At 47.3% G+C, this 23,711-nt stretch overlaps 2 protein-coding genes and 2 pseudogenes across 4 annotated transcripts; 2 read left to right on the top strand and 2 right to left on the bottom strand.

Moving 5' to 3' along the window:
* The first annotated feature begins 1,070 nt into the window (after positions 1–1,070).
* LOC136528409 (mitogen-activated protein kinase 6-like) lies at positions 1,071–5,113 on the top strand. The gene is made up of 7 exons (XM_066521366.1): positions 1,071–1,604; positions 1,857–1,986; positions 2,812–2,949; positions 3,116–3,448; positions 3,874–4,057; positions 4,132–4,313; positions 4,813–5,113. The coding sequence occupies exons 1-6, from the start codon at positions 1,432–1,434 to the stop codon at positions 4,302–4,304; spliced, it is 1,131 nt and encodes a 376-aa protein (XP_066377463.1). The 5' UTR covers positions 1,071–1,431; the 3' UTR covers positions 4,305–4,313; positions 4,813–5,113.
* Positions 5,114–6,010: 897 nt separating this feature from the next.
* On the bottom strand, positions 6,011–10,318 carry LOC136539461 (L-type lectin-domain containing receptor kinase S.4-like; annotated as a pseudogene).
* A 3,263-nt stretch (positions 10,319–13,581) lies between these two features.
* On the top strand, positions 13,582–15,921 carry LOC136539460 (deSI-like protein At4g17486; annotated as a pseudogene).
* A 1,240-nt stretch (positions 15,922–17,161) lies between these two features.
* On the bottom strand, positions 17,162–20,988 carry LOC136539458 (uncharacterized GPI-anchored protein At1g61900-like). Of its 3 annotated transcripts, XM_066531418.1 has the most exons (9): positions 20,580–20,988; positions 20,146–20,294; positions 18,694–19,533; positions 18,347–18,592; positions 18,230–18,244; positions 18,002–18,142; positions 17,821–17,868; positions 17,650–17,731; positions 17,162–17,608 (listed from the first exon to the last, which is right to left on the bottom strand). In XM_066531418.1, exons 2-8 carry the CDS (start codon positions 20,177–20,179, stop codon positions 17,664–17,666), a joined length of 1,392 nt encoding a protein of 463 aa, XP_066387515.1. In that variant the 5' UTR covers positions 20,180–20,294; positions 20,580–20,988; the 3' UTR covers positions 17,162–17,608; positions 17,650–17,663. The 3 variants fall into 3 exon arrangements, with proteins under 3 accessions (XP_066387515.1, XP_066387513.1, XP_066387514.1); XM_066531416.1 differs by having other exon boundaries at positions 17,162–17,731; XM_066531417.1 differs by having other exon boundaries at positions 17,162–17,731; positions 20,146–20,289.
* Positions 20,989–23,711: the final 2,723 nt, after the last annotated feature.

The following is a 23,711-nucleotide window of genomic DNA, read 5'->3' as shown; positions in this document are numbered from 1 at the left end:
CGAAAAAGAAAGGACGTGTCATCTGCTGACCCATGGATAGTAGCTCTACTCTTTACAAGTTGAACAATCCACAGCTTTAGGCGACGTGGTATGATGACATCACCCTTAAACATCCCAAATATTTATGTAACAATCTTCTTCTTCTTCTTCTTTAGAAAAGATAAACATAGTGGGCATTAATTATTATATCTTTGTAAAATTGACCTAGCACCAATACCTTCTAATTTATTGTAATGTCCATAACACAGTCAGCTTGTTCGCTAGTTGGTTTCTGGACTGAAAAGCTCGGCTGATGCTGTTTGTTGTGAGAGAAAAATACTATTAACTGGCTGATAAGCCATGACTGAAACCAACAACCAAATATCTTCAGAATGTTCTCGAAAAAGAAAGGACGTGTCATCTGCTGGCCCATGGATAGTAGCTCTACTCTTTACATGTTGAACAATCCACAGCTTTAGGCGACGTGGTATGATGACATCACCCTTAAACATCCCAAATATTTATGTAACAGTCTTCTTCTTCTTCTTCTTTTTTAAAAAAGATAAACATAGTGGGCATTCGTTATTATATCTTTGTAAAATTGACTTAGCACCCATACCTTCTAATTTATTGTAATGTCCATAACGCAATCAGCCTGCTCGTTGGTTAATTTCTGAGCTGATAAGCTTAATGAATACTGATTTATTATGAGAGAAAAATACTATTAGCTGACTAATAAACCATAGCTGAAATCCCCAAGTCCACACGTATGACGACCAAACGTTGACCTGGGCTACTATATAACGCAAGGGGCAAGCTCGTGGTTTCAGATTACTTTGGGTTTCAGCCACACGAGCTTTCACACAAATCCTCCTATGATGATGCGTACACACTGTCTTGAAGACTTGACATCGACCGTGGAAGAAACGTGTGGCTCTTAGCAAGGTTGGTTGAAAGGTACAGCGCAAAACGGTTAAAAATATAAATGTATTCTGATCAAGAGCTCTACTTACGTTACAATCTAGAAGTTAAAAGAACTCACTTGCTACTGCTCCCTATTCAATCACTGCCACAATTACTTACCATATGCTCCTCACTAGAATCTCTTTATAAGAAATATAAAATTTAAAAATCAGAAAGTGGAACTCTGACCTTTGGTGAACTAGGATTCCTACTCTTCTCCTAATACAAATGAGTAGAGTTTTTGTTTTTTTTAAGGAAAAAACGAGGTGTTTTCCCCCAAACACCGCCCCACCTCCTTCCTCGTCCCGCTCCCGATCCATCCATCCCCATTCCCCGGTCGCCGCCCGAGTCAAAAAGAGGGAAGCTTCTTCCACCACAGTCCCTTGAGGCCGCCCTCCCATCAACGACTAGACGCTAGTCAAGCAGCACCAACCCTAGCAGCCCCACAACCCTCCCAGAGAGGCGAGGAAGGAAGGAGACGAAGAAACCATGGATTCCTCCGGCGGCGGCGGCGGCGGCGGCGGTGGAGCGCAGATCAAGGGTATGGCGACGCACGGGGGCCGCTACGTGCTGTACAACGTGTACGGAAACCTCTTCGAGGTCTCCTCCAAGTACGCCCCGCCCATCCGCCCCATCGGCCGCGGCGCCTACGGCATTGTCTGGTGCGTCCCCTCCCCCTCCCCCCTCCCCCCTCCCAATCCTTCCCGAGTCCCCGCTCCACTGGTGGTGGCAAATCGACATGCTGTCTTTGCTCTGCCTACGCGCTGGGGTTGCGCGTGTAGATTTGGTGCGGCTGTGACGGGTTAGGCAAAAATATATGGGGAGACGAGTCACTGCCGCAAAGTTTGTTTGCCGTAGCCCGTAGATGTGCTTATTATGTTGTAAACATTTTGGGGGCTGTTCCCTTGTTTCAGCGCGGCTGTCAACTCGCAGATAGGGGAGGAGGTTGCGATCAAGAAGGTTGGCAATGCGTTCGACAACCACATCGACGCCAAGCGGACGCTGAGGGAAATCAAGCTGCTGCGCCACATGGACCATGAGAACGTACGTATGTTTGATGCTTTTTACCAGTGCCACTGGCCATTTCTCTGCGATACTTGGATTTGGGGCTTGTCCTCGTTTGTTTGTCCAGAATCTCCTAGCTCTCGGCAAGCTTACGGTTGTGCTAGTCTTTTCAATTGTAAAGATCTATGATGCCAATTTGCTAAATATAGCTGCAACATAAAGTGCCTTTTGTTATTGCTTATGAAAGAAGCACAGTTACTGCAACATCCAGTTGCTATTCAGTGTATTCAAATTTCTGTTTCTCTACATATGTAGAATTTCTATAAATAGGATGGAGGAAGTACTCCATCTTCCGGATTTTCATGGTTGACATATAAAGCGAAGTGGAGATGTGGGGTTGAATTCGGGATGGTGTATGGTTTTCTTTTCAAATTTAATATATTTTGGAGAAAAAACTTTAGCCTTTTCTACTTTGTTAAAAAAGGAATATCCAAAGACCATGACGTGCTGTTTGGTTCCTAGAATAGTAACGTAAATAGAACTGAAATCAGATCACATTGTATGTGTGGCCGTTATGTTAAAAGCTTTGATTCCTTTATGTTTGCGTTACCAATCCTAAAACCAAACAGGACCTGAGTTCAGCTGACACCCACATGGTTGGCTGCGCATCCATTGACATTATTTTGGCAGGCTTGTATCATTGATTATCGTTGCTTTTGTTTACATGGCTTAAAGTAGTATTGAGGGTTTGATTTGTCCACAAATTCCGTGTGCATGTGTTATAACCATGTTGTACACTTCTACTCAGCAATGATATTCCTATGATCTAATTTGTCTAATAATTATTTTAATTTGTAATCACAGATCCTTGCCTTAAAGGACGTAATACGCCCCCCAACTAGAGAGAACTTTAATGACGTGTACATTGTTACTGAGTTAATGGATACAGATCTCCATCAGATCATACGCTCAAATCAGCCATTGACTGATGATCATTGCCAGGTCTGTTGCTCCAGCTTGGGCCAAAGTTATGTCATATCAAAATAAATTCCAATCCAACTATCCAAATAAATGTTGCTTGTGCCCAATTCAGAAATGGATTACCATGTATCTTGCTTAGCAACAATGATATATTCTTTATTTGTTTGTTTCCCCTTTTTCCTTGCAGTACTTCTTGTATCAGTTGCTAAGAGGGCTAAAATATGTGCACTCAGCAAATATATTGCACCGCGATCTAAAGCCGAGCAATTTGTTCCTAAATGCAAATTGTGACCTCAAGATCGCAGACTTTGGGCTTGCAAGGACCACCTCGGAGACAGATCTCATGACAGAGTATGTGGTCACTCGTTGGTACAGGGCACCAGAGCTGCTGTTGAACTGTTCACAGTATACTGCTGCCATTGATGTCTGGTCAGTTGGATGCATATTAGGTGAAATCGTTACTCGCCAACCCCTGTTTCCTGGACGGGATTACATCCAGCAATTGAAATTGATCACCGAGGTAAAATTATCGTAATGAATTGTTTGTGCTAGTGTTTCTCTTAGTGCAATTCAGTGATTTATGGATTGGCTCCTTTGGAAAAACCAAGATATTAACTTGTCTTGTTTATGCCTATATTGTGTTGAAGTTTTTCCTCTTTATGTATGTTTGAGTAGGAGTCACCTGTGATTTTAACTGAAGTCAATTTGCGATGTTTACCAGATCAGAAATCCAGATTTGACCTTTTAAATGTTTTATCTTAACTTCGTGTTTCTATGAATTTTCCTCTCTTCTATTGATATTTTTCAGAGACATCCTGGTCTATTATTGTAGGATGCATTATTAACTTCTATTAATCTGCACCATTGAGTACCTTTCTCCTTTGTTAAATATGACCCTGTAATCTGGGTACCAATATTAATGAGTTTTTTTTTCTCTTCCAAAAGCTCATAGGCTCACCAGATGATGCAAGCCTGGGATTCCTTCGAAGTGATAATGCAAAAAGATACATGAAACAACTACCACAGTTTCCAAGGCAGGACTTCCGCCTGTGTTTCCGCAGCATGTCTCCTGGTGCAGTCGATTTGTTGGAGAGAATGCTTGTGTTTGATCCAAGCAGACGGATTACAGGTACCTGGCTTCACGCATGCCACTTTATTAGTGGTGGCTTAACTATAAACTCAAATACCTTTTTTGTTATGCAGTTGATGAGGCTCTGCATCACCCATACTTGGCTTCACTTCATGAGATCAATGAAGAACCTACCTGCCCTGCACCTTTCAGCTTTGATTTTGAGCAACCATCCTTTACAGAAGTGCATATAAAAGAACTTATCTGGAGGGAATCTTTAGCATTTAACCCGGATCCTCCCTACTAATTTCAAAAGGTCTGTATTGTTTTTGTTTGTCACTTGAGAATGGCTTGCCCAACATAACAAATCACCTAAATGAGTATAGTTTGTCTTAACAATCTAAATCCTAGATGAAAGTGGTTTCTGACAGCAATCTAGACACTGGATAGCTGTTTAGACTTCTTATGAAGTCTTTTATGGTATGTGCCCAGCTTGACTAATTTAGATTCAGAAATTGGTTCTCCTTCAGAACCCTTAGGACAAATACTCATGCACATAGCATTGTGGGAAAATAAATTCAGTCCAGCCCTCCTGTCCCAAATCTATGTGAACTAGCTGAAGCTGTTTGGTACCTTGCTTCAGACAAGTTTCTCTTGCTAATTCACTAGTTTCACTTCGCCATTTTGAGTGCATATTCTCTTTGATCCACGCCTGCTTCCAAATACATGTATGTTGATGTACCAAATCAGTACATTTCTATTCCTGATGTTGAGTCCTCTAACCCACTCCTTTATGTGGCTTTGTGTGAGTGCAGGATAAGTTATCTGCTGGAGGCATATGAAGATCTCTAGCTCCAGCGGACGCAAGATGCAATAGCAACTCTATTAGGGCTTGTGAGAGCAAACAACGTCTGTATTCCTTTTCAGATGCCTGAACCCAGGCTTGTATTATACCGCTTGATTTCATAAACTATTCTTATGTATCTAAGCTTGTAATTTTGTAGACAATCACTTGAACGCCCCCTGTATATCTGAGTTGACATCACTTCCCTATTGTAACATCTCAAACATATTTTATTGTGATCTTACAAAGTTACTTAAGATTGAAGTTGCCAATCAGGTCCCTCTGAATTGCAGTATCTGAAACCAGGCTTTGCCCCATATAAGTGCACAGTACTGAACATTACTTGTTCTTTATGATCGCAACCATCTCATCTTCTGACTAACAGAATGTTCCTAGTAACATTATAATAACAGGAATCCAATAGTCAATATTGGTGATCACTAGTACAGAAACAAGCTGTACTCTCGGTTGGAAAACCCCTTCAGTCCTGGTTTTCTAACCGGGAGCACGAATCCGGGATTAAAGGGCCTCTCCTTTAGTCCCGGTTTCTCGCCCCGGACTAAAGGTCCACCTTTAGTTTCGGTTGGTAATACCAACCGGGGCTAAAGAGGCCTCCCGGCCTGGCCACGTGGGCCGGCCTAATGTTTTTTTTTATTTCTATTTTCAATTGATGATTCGTTTTGGTTTTCGAATACGCATTCTACGCTGCTAATAATGGGGCCGTTCGGCTTTTTATAAAAAAACACTGTAGCGGCTGAAAGTTACTGTTCACGGCTGAATTTGTGAGAGAAAAACACTGTTCCGGCTGAAAAAAGAAGCGGATCAAGCCGGGTTTCATGTCAGCCGAACAAGGCCAATATACGTATTCTAGTCCCGGACGGAGCCTCCAGCCGGGAGTAGACTTTTACTCCCGGTTGGAGGGACCAACCAGGAGTAAAAGTTAATCTTTAGTCCCGGTTGGTAGCTCCAACCGGGACTAAAGGTCCCTTGCAGCAAAAGCCTACCACAGTAGCCGTTGGGCAGGGACCTTTAGTCCCAGTTGGAGCTACCAACCGGGACTAAATGTTTCTCTAGTCCCGGACGCGAAAAATACCGGGACTAAAGCCAAATTTCGAAGTGGATCAAAAATCGTTTCTCTACTTGTGGATCATGTCAAAGTTATTGAACATTCATCTTCCACCCTGTAGCGAGCCTGCTGATATTGTCGCGCACGACGACCATGTCAGACGCCAGCGAGCCGAAGTCGATGGGATCGTCGTCTGCAAAGACGATCATTGCCTCCTGCATGTCTACCTCCCCATCCAGGTACTGGCAGACCTGCCTCATGCTCGGCCGTGTCTCCGGCCGCGTCTGGCTGCACATGGGACCCAGCCACAGCACCAGCTTCACCTCCTCAGAGTCGTAGCAGCCTTCAAGTCCCTCGTCCACGGCGTGCACGAGGTCGCCCTTAGCACCCAGTTCACGGACCCAGCGCACCAGGTTGACGCCGGTGGCCTGGTCGATGGGCCGGCGCCCGCACGCCACCTCGAGGAGCAGCACGCCGAAGGCGAACACGTCGGTGGCCGTGGTGGCCCTGCCGGTCACGACGATCTCCGGCGACATGTAGCCCAGCGTCCCGACGACGCGCGTCGTGGCCGGGTCCGCGCCGTGCTCGTAGAGGCGCGCGAGGCCGAAGTCCCCCAGCCGCGCGCTCATGTCGGCGCCGAGCAGGACGTTGCTGGCCTTCACGTCGCGGTGCACCACCACCTGCTCCCACGCCTCGTGCAGGTACACCAGCCCCGAGGCGACGCCCCTGAGGATCCTGACGCGCTCCTCCCACGACAGCAACTGCTGCCGGGGCTGGCCGGCGCGGCCGAACAGGTGCGTGTCCAGGCTGCCGTTGGGCATGAACTCGTAGACCAGCAGCAGGTCCTGCCCTCGTTTGCACCACCCGCGCAGCTCCACCAGGTTCCGGTGCCGCATGCGCCCGAGGCTCGCGACCTCGGCGACGAACTCGCGCATCCCCTGCGACCAGTTGCTCGAGATCCGCTTGATGTCCACGACGTCGCCGGACCGCCGGAGCACGCCTCTGTACACCTTGCCGAAGCCACCGGCGCCGAGAAGCTCGCTGTTCTTGAACCCCTTCGTCGCCTTGTAGATCTCTTTGTACGGGAACCGGTGCGGGTGGTCCAGCTCCCACTCCTCCAGCGTTTCGGCGAGCACCGCCCTCTGCCGCAGCCAGAGCGCAGCGCCACGACGATGGCGGCAAGAGTGGCCACACAGGACAGCGCGACGATCTTGAAGGCGGCGGATCTGGAAAGCGGAGGAGGCGGTGGCTTTGCAGGGGTGGACCCAGCACTAGGGCAGCCCAGGCCACGGCCCTAGTCGCAGCCCATGTTAAGGGAGCAGGTCTTTAGTTTTGGTCCATGAAGCATCCCAACATATGAAGCCCAGAGAAGGAGTAGGGCAGCAGGCGCTCGGTGCTTGCTCGCTGAGTCGCTCGGTCTTCCATCGCTCGCGACTCGCGACCGCTACCGCCCGCCGACCCGCCCTCGTGGCCTCGCCCGTAGCCCACGCTGTCCAGCCGGGCACTGGCCGCCGACAGCCGCCCCTCGCCCCCTCCGGCCCTCCACTCTGCGCTCCGGTCCGGCTCCGCGGCGTCACCCCTTCTCTTTAGGCAGTCTGCGGCGGCGCGGTTCTTCCTCAGCCGGGCACCGACCGCCCACCCGCTGCCCGCTGCGGCGCTGCCGCCTGCCGGCTCCTTGCTTTCAGGTGAGTAGCCGAGAAGAGCATCTAAGCAAGGTTTGAATCTGAAACTGATTTTGATTTCAAATTTCCAAGTTCCCAATTTCGACTCTTTGATTCTAATTTCTCATTACAGTGTACAAGAAGAAGAGGACAATAATTTTAGTTTCGGGAGATGCCGAACAACAAACTTGTCGGGTACCATAAAAAGGGGTCCCCTAAGCGAAAACCAAAAAAAATCGCTTAAACCCTGTCAAAATCAAAGCTAAGAGACAACTATTGGCTAAACCCCGGCCTTGTCCGAGGCCACCTACTCTCCGCCTCGCTAGAGGCCTCGCACGAGAGGCCTCGGATGGCCTACCGATCCTCCGCCTCGCTCGAGGCCCCGCACGAAAGGCCTCGGATGGGGAACCGATTCTCCGTCTCGCTCGAGGCCCCGCGCGTGAAGCCTCGGACGAAGTACCGATTCTTCGCCTCGCTCGAGGCCGGCTCGGCAACAACCCCGTCGCCTCCGCCTCGACCGATCTCCCCGACAGAACGTCATGTCCAATTAATGCGACCAACCACTCCCGCAACATCAGCCGGACGACGGCTCGACACAGCAGAGCGGCCGATGAGACGGGAAGTCGCATCAACACCATGTCGTTCAGGACAGGACGGGGCAGGGGTTACCGGCCGCTGTGCTCGGTACTATGCCCACGACCGACGCCCACACTGCGCTGTGCTACCTAACCCCCGCACCAGGAACAACGCGGCGTGGGGAGTCAAATCCGGGCCACTATAGCCTCGGAATCAGTGTATAGGACCAACTACTCCCTCCAAGCCTCAGCAATCCGCTTCAGGGGCTGGCAGCCTCGGGATTCGCGCCCACCGAGCCCCCCACGATGGCTCGGCCTCGGCACCAACTGAGCCTCGGCTCCTTACGCGGTCAACACACAGCAACCGGCATGTCGCCCGCCATGCTCTACGTCAGGCTAGCACTGAAGCTCCCACGTCGCACAGGATCAGGTGTGACCGGCGCGTCGCTTCAGTGCATCAAGGACAAAGACCGCTCCGTCGACCATGCCATCACAGTGACAAGCTATAGGGCTCGGAAACGCCACCTTCGCTCACAAGACGCCGCGTAGCGAACGCATGTATCACCCCTGTCCCCCCTTCAACTATAAAAGGGAGGGACCGGAGCCGTTTCTAGGGGGGCTCAGGAGATAGACGAACACGAACACACGGGCACACGCACAGACGGACAGACGAACTCACTCACTCACGCGCAAGCAACGCTCTGTAACACGCACGCTTCCCCGTTGCCTAAGATCAACACCTCAAGCAATTCACACCGCTCCGCGCAGAGATATAGGACAAGCTCCCTCTCTCAACCTGCTTGTAACCCCTACTATAAACACTTCGGTGCAAGGAATACAAGATCGATCTCTCAGACTGGACGTAGGGCGCCTATTGCCTGAACCAGTATAAACCTTTTGTCTCTTTGCATCATCATTCGGGATTAGGAGCAAGCAGTACATTTTCACTAGTTGATTGAGGGCCCGCCGGTCCAAAACACCGACAAAACTACTCCATCATCAGCACCAGATCTTATTATTAACCTTTACTTGATCATTTTCTTATTAACCTTTTGCTTGCTCCTTTTCTTATTAGGAGTTGTTATTGAGGACATGGAAGTGGACAATGCGAATGTATCAAATCGTCACTAGACAATAGGTATTTATTTTCAATGTTCCATGATATTTCTTAGCTATTGTATCGCACTATTAATTATATAGATGCAGAAATTCTCTCGATTTGTAAACTTTGCTTGAGAATAATTATTTTCTGTGATATATATATATATATGGTCCACTGTAGCTTTCGATTTTTGGCCTCCAGGATTTGGTCCGTCACTGTGGCTTTGGAACTTCCGGCAGCCGGGAGAGATCGACGGACTGTGCTAGTCCTCTAGTGCAGCAACTCCATGAGAGGATGTAATGTGAGCTCGCCAGCTTCCCGGTCGCCGCCGAGAAGCCAACGTACATGTCTTGCTTGAAGATGGGCAAGAGGTCAACCGGCTGTGAGATGAGCGGCCGGTGAGGCCGACTTGCCACGGACACGGGAGCTATGGTCACGTTGAGGATCTTGGTGCGGCCGTCGTAGTCCACCCAGGCCTGGATCGGCTGCATGCTCTCGAGGGGCACAGGGACGTTGCTGCCATCGTCGGCGAAGTACGCGGCCGGCTCTGACACATTGGACACCAGGCTGTTCAGGTCGACGCCGACGTGGTTGTCGTTCGTCTCGTTCAGGAGCACGGCCGCCTGCGTGGTGTCGAACTCGACGGCGAAGACGTGGTTGGAGGAGCTGCCCATGGTGTCCTGGCCGAGGAGGCCATGGTAGAGCCCGGGGCTTGCTCCGGGGAGCACCTTCGATGCCGCGACGACGAACGCGAGGCCGGCGCCTCCTCCCCTGCCGACGGTCACGATCTCGAACACGAAGGCCGTGCTGAAGGAGACGACGGCGTCGCCCCTGAGCATCCGCACTGGTGGGTCGAAGAAGGTGTGGCCCATGAGGTGGCCGCGGTCGGTGGTGAGCCGGAGCGCGCCGCCACGGAGGACCGACGCCGAGCCGTCAAGGCTCAGGTTGGCGGAATCCCGGAAGCCGTTGTAGATGAAGTCGACTTCGGCGCGTGACCGGAGAAGGCAACGGGCGAGGAGGAGGAACAGCGCGATGCGGTGGGCAAGCGGCGCCATGGATGACGTCGAAGACATGGATCAAGTTTCCTTGAAATTAAGGCCCTCTTTGGCGCAGCTCGAGTGCTCCGGCTCCTCCTCCGCGCGCGACTGTAGCTACACTGCTTGAACACTGTAGCAAGAGCCGTTTCGGAAATCGAGGCAGAAAATGAACGGAGAAGAGGAGCAGAAGCCATGATTTCGGGCTCCTCCGACTCTGCGCTACAGTAGCATTTTGTTTTATTTGGTAATAATTGTTCAATCGTTGACTAATTAGGCTCAAAACGTTCGTCTCGCAAAGTACAACCAAACTGTGCAATTAATTTTTGATTTCGTCAACATTTAGTACTCCATGCATGTACCGTAAGTTTGATGTGACAGGGAATCTTCTTTTTGCATAATGTCAAAGTTGGGAATTTGGTGAAACTAAACAGGGCCTGTGTCGAGCTGTGGGCCTTGTTTAGATTGAGGTTAGAAATCAGTATTTGACACTGTAGCACTTTCGTTTGTATTTGACAATTATTGTCCAATCATGATCTAACTAGGCTCAAAAAATTCGTCTCGTAATTTACAATCAAACTGTGTAATTAGTTATTTTTTTATCTATATTTAATACTCTATGTATGTGTCCAAAGATTTAATGTGATGAAGAGAAAGTGAAAAAACTTACAATCTAAACGAGGCCGTGAACAAGGTTGTTTCTTTCTTCTTCGTAGTATTATCTGGGGAAAGTGACACGAGTGCCGTCAGGTGTCAGCTGGTCTGACGTGTCTCTCGGACGCCGAGGCACAAGTGACAAAAGAGAGAGAAGACACACGCCAGCCGCCAGCGTTCTCCCAACTACTGTAGTACTGTACTACCACTGTACTAAGCCTGTACGTAGTACATGATGATGATCCCAAGCTCGGAGACAAAAACAGAGTCAGCTTCTTCCGGAGGACATGAGTACATGACAAAATTGACCTGTGACTTCCTTGTGTGGCTTTGCCGGGCATACTCCCTTCCTCCTAAAATCTGCCATTTTCGATTCCCAAGAAAACAACTTTGATAAAATATATATTAAAAAATATTAATATTTATGATACATAATTGGTATTATTGAAAAGATATTTGAATCTAGTTTTTTAATAAATTTATTTAAAGATACAAATGTTGCACGTATTTTCTACAAATTGAGTTAAACTTACGGCACGGAAACCAAAAGCGACAGATAATTTGAGACAGATGAGTAGTCAGTTGTGGACCTGTGGTGGTGCGGTGATCGACTGAGGTCTTTTTTTTAGTTCCCTAAAGTTTACTCCCTATCCCATCGAATATTTAGGACACATGCATGAAATATTAAATATAGACTAAAAAATAACTAATTGTACAGTTTGCGACTAATTTGCGAGACGAATCTTTTAAGTCTAATTAGTCCATGATTTGACAATGTGGTGATACAGTACACACATGTGGCGGTGACGGATTAATTAGGCTTAATAAATTCGTCTCGCGGATTACTGACGGATTCTGTAATTTGTTTTTTTTATTAGTATCCGAACACCTCATATGACACCCCATGTGATACCCCAAAACTTTACATCCTGGATTTAAACAAGGCCTGATTCCGGTGACCTGGTGGGTCATGGGTGTGCAAGTGTAACAATTGAGTTCATACGTACACAAACTAAATGGTTTTAAAATCTATAAAACTACATGATCTTTTTATACATTTTGTATGAAATAACAAGATGATATGCACAAATAGGGTATGTAGCTAGTTTTTTTTCATTATAACCATGAAGTCCTTTTAAAATTTGAATCATCTTATGCCTTACTTATGGATTTGCAATGAGTAATTATCGTTTTTTGCCCTAAAACATTACCAGATTCATCACAATGCTGCTCATGTCTACTGGGGTTGCCTTGAGCAACCATTGGCCGGTCTCGTCATCACACCAACATCCATTGACATGATTATTCCAAAATAAAATTGTGGAACCATCACTCACATCAATGAATTGCTGATTTCTGGACTACTACTTATGTCGCTCTATTGTATTGTTGAAAATCAATCTGTGACCATGATTGTTTCCACCTGTGACCAAATAAGATATGCTTTTATCAATTTTGTCATAACATTGGCCAACCAAACTTCTTTTCATTTCCTTGGTCACCGCCATGAAATGCATCAAATTATTAGAGCCACAGTTGTTGTAATCGACACATTCATTTTAGTTGTTCTCCTTTGTTGAATTATTTGATGGTGATGCTAAAACTTTCTGGACATGAACACATGAAAAGAGTGGATCAACAATCTTAGGGCTATGACAAAAGAACAATTTGAGATGTCGAAGCTTACAACACTGTGGGGGAACGAGCGGCATAGGAATTTAAAGCGCTTGAATGATTGTTATGGACATACCATTGCCAAAGATACTGGCAGCTGGCTTGGATAACTCTTTTGCATGCGTTTTATCCCTCCCATATAACGTTATTTGTATGGTATACCATGAAAAAAAATCAATTTCTGATGCTATTTGTATTATGTACCGCATCGTCTCATTCTATACTTGAATTCGTACTAGATTATCTTTTATGTATCTTTTGTTAAATCTAGATTGTTACAATCTTGACCTAGCAGCTTTTAGGATTAATACGGTGGTTTTTAGCACTTGAGAGCAAAAAGCAGAAACTTATCTACGTGACCTGTTACACAGCTTGGATCGAGTGATGCTCGCTCATGCCCATGCCACGTCGGAGAGAAAGAAGAGGGGGCTCACCGGCATTGGAGACGAGAAGCTCGCCGGTGTTAGGGTTTTCGATTCCTCACCTGTGGGCTTAGAAGGGGGATTTTTGGGGCGGCGGTCGCGACACGATGGCGGAGGCGGGCGGGGCAGGGCCGGAGAAGGCAGGTTGGGTGGGGCTAGGGGCGGGGCAGGAGGCGGGTGGCGCGACGAGGCGGCTTCCAACGTCGGCCACCGGTGGTGGGGGCGGGGGCGGGCGAGGACGAGGACGACGCCAGCGCGCCGCCCTGTGGTTAGTGGAGGGTAGGGTCGAGGGGCAGGAGGTAGGCGGCGCGACCGACGACGAGGAGGAAGACGGGCAACCCATCGCGCGTTATCTACAAAGATGACAACACACTGATTTTTTAAAAAATTTATATAGAAAAGAAATATATATATATAGAAAAGAAACTCGTTGAGAGGGCCCAGTCGTCATTGACTCCAACAAGATCAAGCCCAAAAAGGGTTGATAAGAGTAGACCAACCCGACCCGCTTTCTCCACCACCACCACCACCGCACCACCGTCTCCTGTCTGTCTCTCCTCTCCTCCCTTGCAACTGCAAGCGACCACCCACCACCCGCCGACGCTTCGATCCCCTCCCTTGCTTTCCGTGTCCCCACCCAAACCCCATAGGGGCCTGCCGCCGCCGCCGCCGGAGGCCGGGCCGTGGGTGCTGAAATGAAGGAGGTGGTGCTTCACGTGTACGACGTGACCAACAGCGACTCCGAGAAGACGAACAACACCATCCTCCAGATCAACCGCATCTTCAAGGACCGCATCGGCCTCGGCGGCATCTTCCACAGCGCCGTGCAGGTAGTGGGTCTAGCTCCCCTCTCCCCCTTCCCTCGCCACCCGCTCAGATCCCAGGGAGCGACAGCTTCTCCAGATCCCAAAATCTCACGCCATTTCTTGAACCCCTCAACGCAGGTCTATGGCGAGGACGAGTGGTCGTTCGGGTTCTGCGAGACCGGTAGCGGCGTGTTCAGTTGCCCCGTGGGGAAGAACCCCATGTACACCTACCGGGAGCGCATCGTCCTCGGGGAGACCGAGTGCGGCATCGCCGCCGTGAACCGGATCCTGCGGGAGCTCGGCCGCGAGTGGCAGGGGCAGTCGTACGACCTCCTCTCCAGGAATTGTAACCATTTCTGCGACGTGCTCTGCGAGAGGCTCGGCGTCCCCAAGCTCCCAGGTAAGGAACACGGAGGGGCATTCCATTGTTTTCTTCTTCTGAATGGCGACAACCTGTGCAAGGTGTATCTCATAGTGGCATTATGTACAATTCTCGAGTTCAAAAAACACACACTGTGTCCTCGAATTGGAAGGAAGATTGCAGGTTCTGATTTAGATGGCGATTTACATTCTTGCTAGGAAAAGAATATGAGCAAATGTGTGAACTGAACATTGGAAATAAAGCATGTGTTTGCCACCACTGAAGTATTGAACAATTTAACTGGTGTTTTGTCACACTTGAAGCTTTGATAATATGGTTAATGTATGAAACTGAGTGCTGCTAGCTCTAAGACTCAACTTTGGAGCATAAGTGCTGCTATCTCTAAGACTCAACTTTGGAGCATAAGACCATGTACAACACAGACGTTTAGCAGGCTCTTAGAGGCAGTTTCATTGTTTTCCTTGCCACTGTGGACCTGAGCACAAGCTTATGTGTGGGCGACTGGGCGTTGCCACTTGACAAGGTTTTTGATGCCTGCCTTGAAACTTACGTGCTAGACGGATGTCTCCCAAGAACAGTAATTAGCTTAATTATTTCATTACCTTAGCAAAATCGTTTAGTTTCCATTTGAGACAAGGCTCTTTTATGTTTGCTTCATGATTCATGTCCTAATGCACCTACTTGTGTGACAATTTGAAGAGGCTGAAGATTCCTGTAGGTCAAGTCGTTGCTAGTCATTTCTGATCATAATGTTTAATCATTGAATTTTTGTCTATGTTGCTAACAGCCTAGCATGATTGTGTTAGGTAGGTTTGAAATGCCATGAACTTACTCTTTTATTCTGTCTAACCTTGCAGGTTGGGTTAATCGCTTTGCCAATGCCTGGTGATACTGCTGTGGTTGTTGCTGAGAGCACAGCAGTTAAGGTAATTTCAGAATCTGTTGCTGTGATACAATGTGCTATCTCCAATTTACTTAATCCTAGCATTAACTTATGATTGCTTCTTGCTTTTTATTATTTTTCCTAGTCTATTACTCATGTTTTAGATCTCTGTTTTTTCCCCACCAATACAAACATCCCTTATATTTGTGTTGCAGTCTGCCCATGTGTTTGGTTTGGAGCTTGAAATATTGATTATATGCATAGGCCTTTCTGTTTTATCAATACCTTTCTGTTTATCCTTTCTGTTTTATCATCATTGTTTTCCTTGTGAATTCATGTTTTGCAGTTCAGGCAGGCTAAAACAGAAATCGTGAATGCCAGTAGAGTAGCATACAGATTTATGGCAGGCCTGGCTTCAAAAAATCAAGCCTCACCCGAGTCCCCGGGTAACAACCAAAACAGAGGCAGCCCTACTTTCCAGGGAGCTTGGTTCAAGAACATCATCTCAGCTGGTGCAAAGCCTTCATCGAGTGAATCAACCCCCTCTCATTCGCAGGATGCTGATGATGGCACCCCTCTGCGGCGGCAAAGTTCAACAGAATATTCAACACACTTGTAGCTGCTTTCCCAGCAGATCAACCAACAGTTGAATTGAATCTGTCAATCTGTAGTGTAACATTAGCGAAATATCTGTTCGAAACCTGTTGTTAAATTGAATCTGTAGTGTAACAGCTGCTGATATTTGTTCAAAAACTGTGATTTGGCATTTGCCAATGAATCTATTCTTCCCAGCATTGTTGAACGCCCAGATATTGTGCGTAGCTGCTGATCTGGTTTTTGCGTTATTTAGTCGGTCTCCAACAGCACGGGCAAAGGGCGACCCAAACGCAAAATACACCTGTGCATAGTGTTTTGCGTCTCAAAAACACGCTCCAACAGAGGACCCAACCAAAGCATCCATTTTGTGTACCAAGCGAGTCGGAAGGCAAAAAAGCGTCGTCTCTCACCACGACGCAAAACACTATAGTGGGTCCGTAGGATGAGAACCGGCACTTACGGGCTGCTGTGGCGCGGGGTTGGCGACAGCGTTCTTCGGACCCAGGACGGTCCGCTTGACGGCGGCGGTCTCGCTGGCGTCGGGAGCGGCGGAGGGGTTGGAGGAGGGCATGAGGGGCGGCGCGGCGTCGGCGGCGGACGTGGCGGGCTGGATGACGTAGCCGCGGGCGCAAGATGCAGGGCACGCGACGAGCGGCTCGGGCTTCACGACGCAGGGGAGGGGGCGGGAGGACGGGACGGTGCGGAGTCCAACCGCATGCGGTACGGGGCGGTCGAGGTGGATGAGGTGGCCCACGAGCTGCGGGCGGGCCACGGCCAACAGCGTGTCGGCGGGCGGGACCTAGACGTAGGTGCAGTGGAGGCTGTCGGAGAGGTTGAGGAGGACGCCGTTGGAGGGCGGCGCGGCGAGGAGCGGGGAGTAGGAGGTGGAGGCTGTCAGCGCCGGCACGACGGCCGTCACCTGCAGCACCGACGAGCGGTGCTCCCCCGCCACGCGCTCCTCCGTGTGCATTGCCTGCAGTAGCACCCCCTGCGTGACCGTCGCCACGGCGGGTGGAGATGGGATCGAGGGATGGGATGGACAAGGAGGGATTTGGGGGGATTTTGTTTGGGGCGGGGGAAGGAGCCGAGGAGGTGGAGAGAGATTCGGGGGCTGGCCTGGATCTCGCTAGTCCACGCCACCGAGGTTGGCCTAGATCTCGCCTGCCGCGAGTCCAAGGTTGCCCTGGATCTCGCCGGCTGCGGGTCTAGAGCTCGTCGGCCGAGGGGTCGCTCTCCGGCAAGGCCAAAGCTCGACAGGGAGGTAGGCAGGTGGTGCATGCAGGGAAGAAGGCAGGCGGCGCATGCAGGGAGGTGGGATTTGGCTGCTCGGGGGTCTGTTGGAGAAAGCAAGATTTGGATCCATGATCCTTTCACTGTAGATGACCTATACTATTAAATGGGTATGTGTTTCGGTTGGAGACAGTCTTAGCATTTTTGCAAGTTGGGCAAAGATCTCTTTGCTTTATTGCTCTGTGATATCAGCCATGCAAGAGGTCGAGATCATGGCATACATACAACAGGCTGCTGGTTGGACCAGGGAAAGTGGGTAATGATCCACCCAAGATCCAGCTGCTCATTCTAGTGTAATTCGATAGGCCATTTCAAGATATCAGGCGTCTCACCTAACCTTGATTATGAACATTGGAAAGAGCAGTCCTGATTGTTACTTGCCATTAGATCATCTCCAGTGAAGCTCCAGACCTAGCTTACTTTCAACCAGTGCTCAGAGACCCAAAATGGCACAACAGTCCACTCTAACACAACAGTTCTATGATCTATCCACTGGACCAAAAAGAGACGGGGGGGGGGGGGGGGGCGCTCATTTACAAAAATGTAATTCATACAATTTACACGCGGGCCTGCACAGAAGGGAAAAAATACAACAGGGGGTAAAGAAGCTTCTGGCTCACTGGAAAAAATACAACAGGGGGTAAAGAAGCTTCTGGCTCACTAGATGAAGTGTTCCTCAGATAGTGATGGTCATCGTGAGGAATACAAGCGGCAACAAAACGCCGATCCCAGTTCTGGAGGGACCTACAGGTGAAGAAAAAGGATACAAGTTCAATTTGCTGAGGATGGAAAACAGTAGATGATACCTCATCAGCAAATTGTAAATTAAGTACCTGAGCTTTCTGATTTCGGTGAGACAGGCAAAGCGGGCAGCGACATTTCTGAATCCAAAAGAGGATGCCAATGTGATTAGACAAACAGCAGTATTGAACATGTTAAAGAAAGTAGTGAGAATCATGTTGTGATTTCGGAAAGTGTAGTGATGTCGCCCAAATTAGAATGCCTGCTCCTTACCAGGAGCACAAAGTGACAATGATTGGACAGAAGATGAGGAGGGCCATGGTGCTGCAATATTGTCACTCAAATCGCATGTAAAGCTAATGCCAGTAGTGTTGTCAAACAAAATATCTGTAGGTAAGCTCCGAAGTAGACAGCCTACAATAGTGAAGATTGGAAATTAGCATCAAGTCACGGAAGTCCATGGATCAAAGTATCAAACAAAGTTGATTGATTGACACTGACCTTGCTGTCCAAAAGCTGCTTCGGTTAAGTGGTGACAAGGAAAAAAAAAGGGAGTTATAAAAGGGTTCCATGATGAATAAAATATTGAAGATAAGTAAATAGGGCTTCAGTGCATACCTTGCAAGCTGAAATCTTTCAAGTCAATGTCACAAAGCCCATAAATATCATCCACCACACCAGCTTTCTGTAGCATTGATCCAAACTTTGTTGCACAATTAATTGCTTGCAGGTTTGTGACAAATATCTGTTTCTGCCTAGTTCCAATGTAAGAGTGCAATGCTGCGCAGCATGAAGGCGTTGAAGATGATGCCTTGCCACATGCCTTAACGACTGAAGAAGGTTCATCAAACTCCAATGGACAAACTACATCATTTAGAATAAGAATCAGGCAATTCACTTGGTTTTGTGCATGATAACAATGAAACTTACAGTATTGACCACCTAGAGAGTATGACATGGCTTACCTTTGTTCACCTTGCAACCAGATAATACTCTGAAAGCACTATTAGCTTCCTCTGATGAAAGCTTCATGGATAACCAGGAGTGAACTACCCCTTTACAGTCACTAACAACATCAATCCCAACAGCGCTCCCTGGCATGCTAGAACTTCCAAACATGTTAGCCCCACCTGAAGATATGTGAATAGCTGCTTCTGCTATAGCAGGTTGGCAAACTGGCCTACAACACTCTTTCAGTGGGTCAACACTGCTGCATGCATCTAGGAGTTTACTGGTGTTGACTATTTTCTCAAAGGAGCTAATATCCTTCACAGGACAAGAACCATCAGTGAGATTTGATGGCCTCAGAGTACATAACTCAGGAATGTTGGTGTTTGCCCCTTTGCTTGCAAGGATGTTCATAATGTCAGAGAAACAAGCATTTGCTGAAGCCTGGTTGAGAACTAGGGTATCGTTTCCACTGCCATATGCAGCTTGGAAAACATTCATCAAGCTATTAACTTGGGGGCAACATATAACATTAGCAACTAGTGGTGCTAAAGGAATGGAGCAATCATATGCTGTCTTCTCCATGACATAAGAGAGTGCAGAAAAATTTACATGGCATTTTCCAGTCAAGACTGGATCATAGGACGTGTAATTTGGATACATAGGTGACAGTGGCTCAACAGGGTTAGTATTGTGTGGAAGAACAGATGGTGAAATCTCTATGGGATCAAAGAGACCAATCGGTGGATCAGACAGAAGGAATTTATCTTTTGGTTCAAGTGGTGTTTTCTGAGACAGAACATGCTGGCTGCCACAAAGCCAAACTGCAAACAGCACAAGCCAGTGATACAATGTACCTGCAATGTGATGTTCTCTTCAGCAAAGCATATCAAAGACGCAAACATAGAATGCACTTCAATTGCATCACTTTCACTAGAAAAAAAAATGTAGCATGTCTAGTATTTCCATAACAATCTACAGTAAACTCCATTTTATTTCCTCACAAGAAAGGAGTTATTTACCTAGAATGCCTAGCAACCCAGCCATACTCATTATATTAGATAAGTTGCAAGGAATATCACTATCTATTGTGTTAAGTTGCCAAAACAGCTTTTCCTCCTAAATGTATATCCATGTTGAACCATTTCCCAATGTAGCATGAAACCAAAGACTTTGTTTAACTATATCATTGTGAAAATCAACCCCAATTATTAGCGGAACATAAATGAATTCCAAATTAATGTGAGTACATGACTCTAGAACAACATACAGCTAACGACAAGGTTACAATTAAATCACATGTTTAGCATTCAACAGGAATCACCGGAAACAGCATCAAACTTTCGAGCAGAAATCTACATTGTATTGTTAACACAATTAAACTTATCTACTTGAACCTCACAAATTTAATTACTACATTCAATATGAGTAAACAACTCCAAACAACATAATGGGGGTAAACTACTCACCCTGGCCACAAGAACCAGAACTGGAACTCTCCATTTCTTTTAGCCTGAAGATGTATGTGCATGCATGAGGCAATGTGTAAAGTCCTCAGTTCACTTCAATCAAAGGTTTAAGAACTCCACTCAGGGGATCACGAGAGAGCAACACTGCACTTGAAGGGGATAAAAATAACCTAGAGATATAAGTAAACTGGATGGTAATGCACAAGGTGGGAAAAGAATCTCAAGCAAGTATGGCTAAGAACAACATTTTTGTGAACCAAACTCAGTGGCGGAGCCAGGATTTCATAGCTGGCTATTCCATATACAAAAAAAAAAAAAAAATCGATGCAAATGTGCAATAGTAATAAGCAAACATGCTAACACCCTTCTTCTTCATCTATGTTACAAGAATCCAATGAAGAAAAAAATTAGAAAACGAAAACTCCAATTCTTACTCAATGGATCTGACTCTGCTCATCTTTCTTCAACCTTCAAGTCGGAGCTCGAGCTGGGACTGGGAGGGCCGGAGGGGGCCTAGGGGAAGGGCCAGACCGCCGGCGGGTGCTGCTTCTCTGCTGCACACTGCAGAGAACTCCGACCGTCGCGGCGGCGCCGCCGCCGCCCGGCGTCGGCCGCTAGGGCTGGGCGCAGGTCGCGCAGCCGTGCAGGGGCGCTGGCCCGAGGGGGCGAGGGGGAGAGCCGGGGAGGACCGAGGGGGAGGCTACGTGTCGCTGCGCCGCTGGCCGCCACGGCGCCGCCGCCGCCGCCGCCGCTTCCGTCCTTCTCCTTCTGCGGCAGCCAATGCGAGCGAGTAAGCCAGAGCGACGCGAGCGTGATGTCGTGATGGGCCAATGGGGTTTCTATTCTCCCTTCATAGGCTGCTACTGCTGGTTTCTAATGTGCTCATGGACATATTTGCAACATCTAACAAACTAGGCAGCGAGTACGATAGCTAATATTTTATACTAAAAATACACGAATCGTATGATAAGATAATAATACTGTAAAAATTAAATACCAATGTCACGGAGTGCGCGGCGTCGCAGCCTCATAAACTCTACTTTATAGACCTTTCCAGGATGCGGCTAAGATAATGTTTTATATTGACAGGAAGAAATTTATGATATCTATTTCTTTCGTGCTCACAAACTAATGACCTTAGTGTAATAATAGAAAATACAAAAGTGTTATCCTCCTGAATACTGCGGAACCAACGCCACTACGATCGTGCCATCCCTCGACCACTGATATGGTGTTGTTTAGCACTATTATTCATTATTATCGCTAACTTGCTTCATAGGTTTTATTCAAGTAATTTATGTTTATAATTATGCAGGTGCTAATTCGGTTGATCCCGACATTGACACATAAGAAAAGTGGGGAAAATTCGACAAAACTCATGGTTTTGAGAACATACACGTGTAATAGTTATGAATGGTTACAAAATAAAATATTATAAACAAAACACTCAAAGTGTCATTTTTATAACAATAATATAACACATGTTCAAATTTTATTATGCCATCACTCAAGTGTATATACAATATCTCCCTGTAGAGTCTGATAAACCATTTAACAATACCTTTAGAACAACAACAAATATAACATTAGTGAGATATTATTTGTACCATATAAATTGAATAGAAAAAATACATTGTATGCGTTAGTAATGTTCAGTTACCTCGCCTACGGCGTTAGAACCTCCTTAAATACAATATTCTCTGTGAAAGTTCTATCTGTTATTGGGGTCTTCTTATCCTTATCTTTTTTATTTGATGCATTCTTATATTTTTTCCTCGACATTCTTTTTAGCATTTTTCTTGTGTGCCTTTTTGGCCTCCCCCTCTTGTGCCTCCACAGTAGACGGGAGGGCAAGGATCTTAATATTGGTTCTTAACGTGGCTCTAGACATCACAACGTACAACTGACCATGAGAGAACACCGGTGTGGGTAGGTACACATCCACGTTCAGGATAGTTTGGCCCTATAACTTGTTGACCGTCATGGCAAAGCTCAGCCTGATAGGAAACTGCTTCATCTTAAACTAGAACGGGAACATCTCGTCATCAGACGGGCATAGCGGTATTTGAGGAAGGAATACCCGCTTTCCAGCATGCTGCCCCACCACAATTTCAGCGCCGATTGTATTTCTTCGGAACCCCCGCACCACCAGCCTTGTACCGTTGCATAGCCCATTGGTAGGGTCAATATTCCTAAGCAATATGATAGGACACCCGAGCTTGAGCTTCAAGACATGTGGAGGCAGCCCGCTGATGGTCAAACTGTTAAGGAATTTCCAATGGATAGTAGTTATGTGGATCATCTACTGCGGAGTCAAAACTATGATACATCGTCTCACCGTCCTAGGAACATATCAATCATTTTGAAAGGAATCAAGATGCCTAAGAGAGGAGGTGAATTGAGCTTAATTCTAAATTCTTTACAATAATTAAGTCTTATGGTTAGCCCTAATTAATCCCTTGTATCTAGAAAGTGTTTCTATTGATCTACCGCACAAAAGTTTAGCAACCTATGTTCCTAATCCTACTCTAGCATGACAATTCTATGAATAGTAAATGACAAGAATTGAATTGCTCAAAGTAAATAGAGAAGGAAGGAACAGCGACGATGTTTTGCCGAGGTATCAGGAGAGTCGCCACTCCCTACTAGTCCTCGTTGGAGCACCCACGCAAGGGTGTAGCTCCCCCTTGATCCGCGCAAGGATCAAGTGCTCTCTATGGGTTGATTCTTTGATACTCCATCGCGGTGAATCACCCACAACCGCTCACAACTTGAGTTGGGTCATCCACAAGCTCCGCCAGATGATCACCAAACTCCCAATCACCACCAAGCCGTCTAGGTGATGGCGATCACCAAGAGTAACAAGCATGAACTCTTACTTGACCACGACAAGCCTAATGAGAAGGGTGGATGCACACTTTGCTACTCTTGATCTCACTAATGAGGGCTCTCTTTGGAATTCTCAAATCTCAATCACCTCACTAGGACCTTGCTCTTCTTGGCACTCTCAAAGGTGTTTCTCAACTGTTGGAATGAACAAAAGTACCCCCCACATGAATGAAGTATTTATAACCATGGCTGAAAAATAAACCGTTATGTGCTTCTACGGAGTGACCGAATGCTCCGGTCAGTTCTCCTCGAACTCCAGTGTTTAAGATATGACCGGACATTGGACAACGTCCGGTCAACACTGACCGGACACGTCCGGTCGTGATTTTCCCTCTCTGAAACCTTACTAGAGTCAACCGGATGCTGGGACTCAGCGTCCGGTCACTTCTCCTCTCAGTGTCTAGTCGCACCAGACGATTTCACCTTGATCAAATAAACTAACCGGACTCTGCGCCAGCGCTCGGTCATCCTAGAGCCAGCATCTGGTCAGTATTTGACCCTCCATTCACTTTCAACTCTCGATCATATGTGAATAAAGTTTGCTCCAATGGATCTAAAGGCTTTTTAGGAGCTACCTAGTGCTAGATTTAGCAAGTGTGCACCACACCTAACTCACTAGACTCATCTAGGTCAAGCTACTTGTCCATACCCCTCTTAATAGTATGGCCAAAGAAAAA

The sequence above is a fragment of the Miscanthus floridulus genome, chromosome 2 (assembly GCF_019320115.1).
Source record: "Miscanthus floridulus cultivar M001 chromosome 2, ASM1932011v1, whole genome shotgun sequence".
NCBI lineage: Eukaryota > Viridiplantae > Streptophyta > Magnoliopsida > Poales > Poaceae > Miscanthus > Miscanthus floridulus.
Note: the sequence above shows the minus strand (reverse complement) of the source record. Positions and strands in the feature narration are given on the sequence as shown.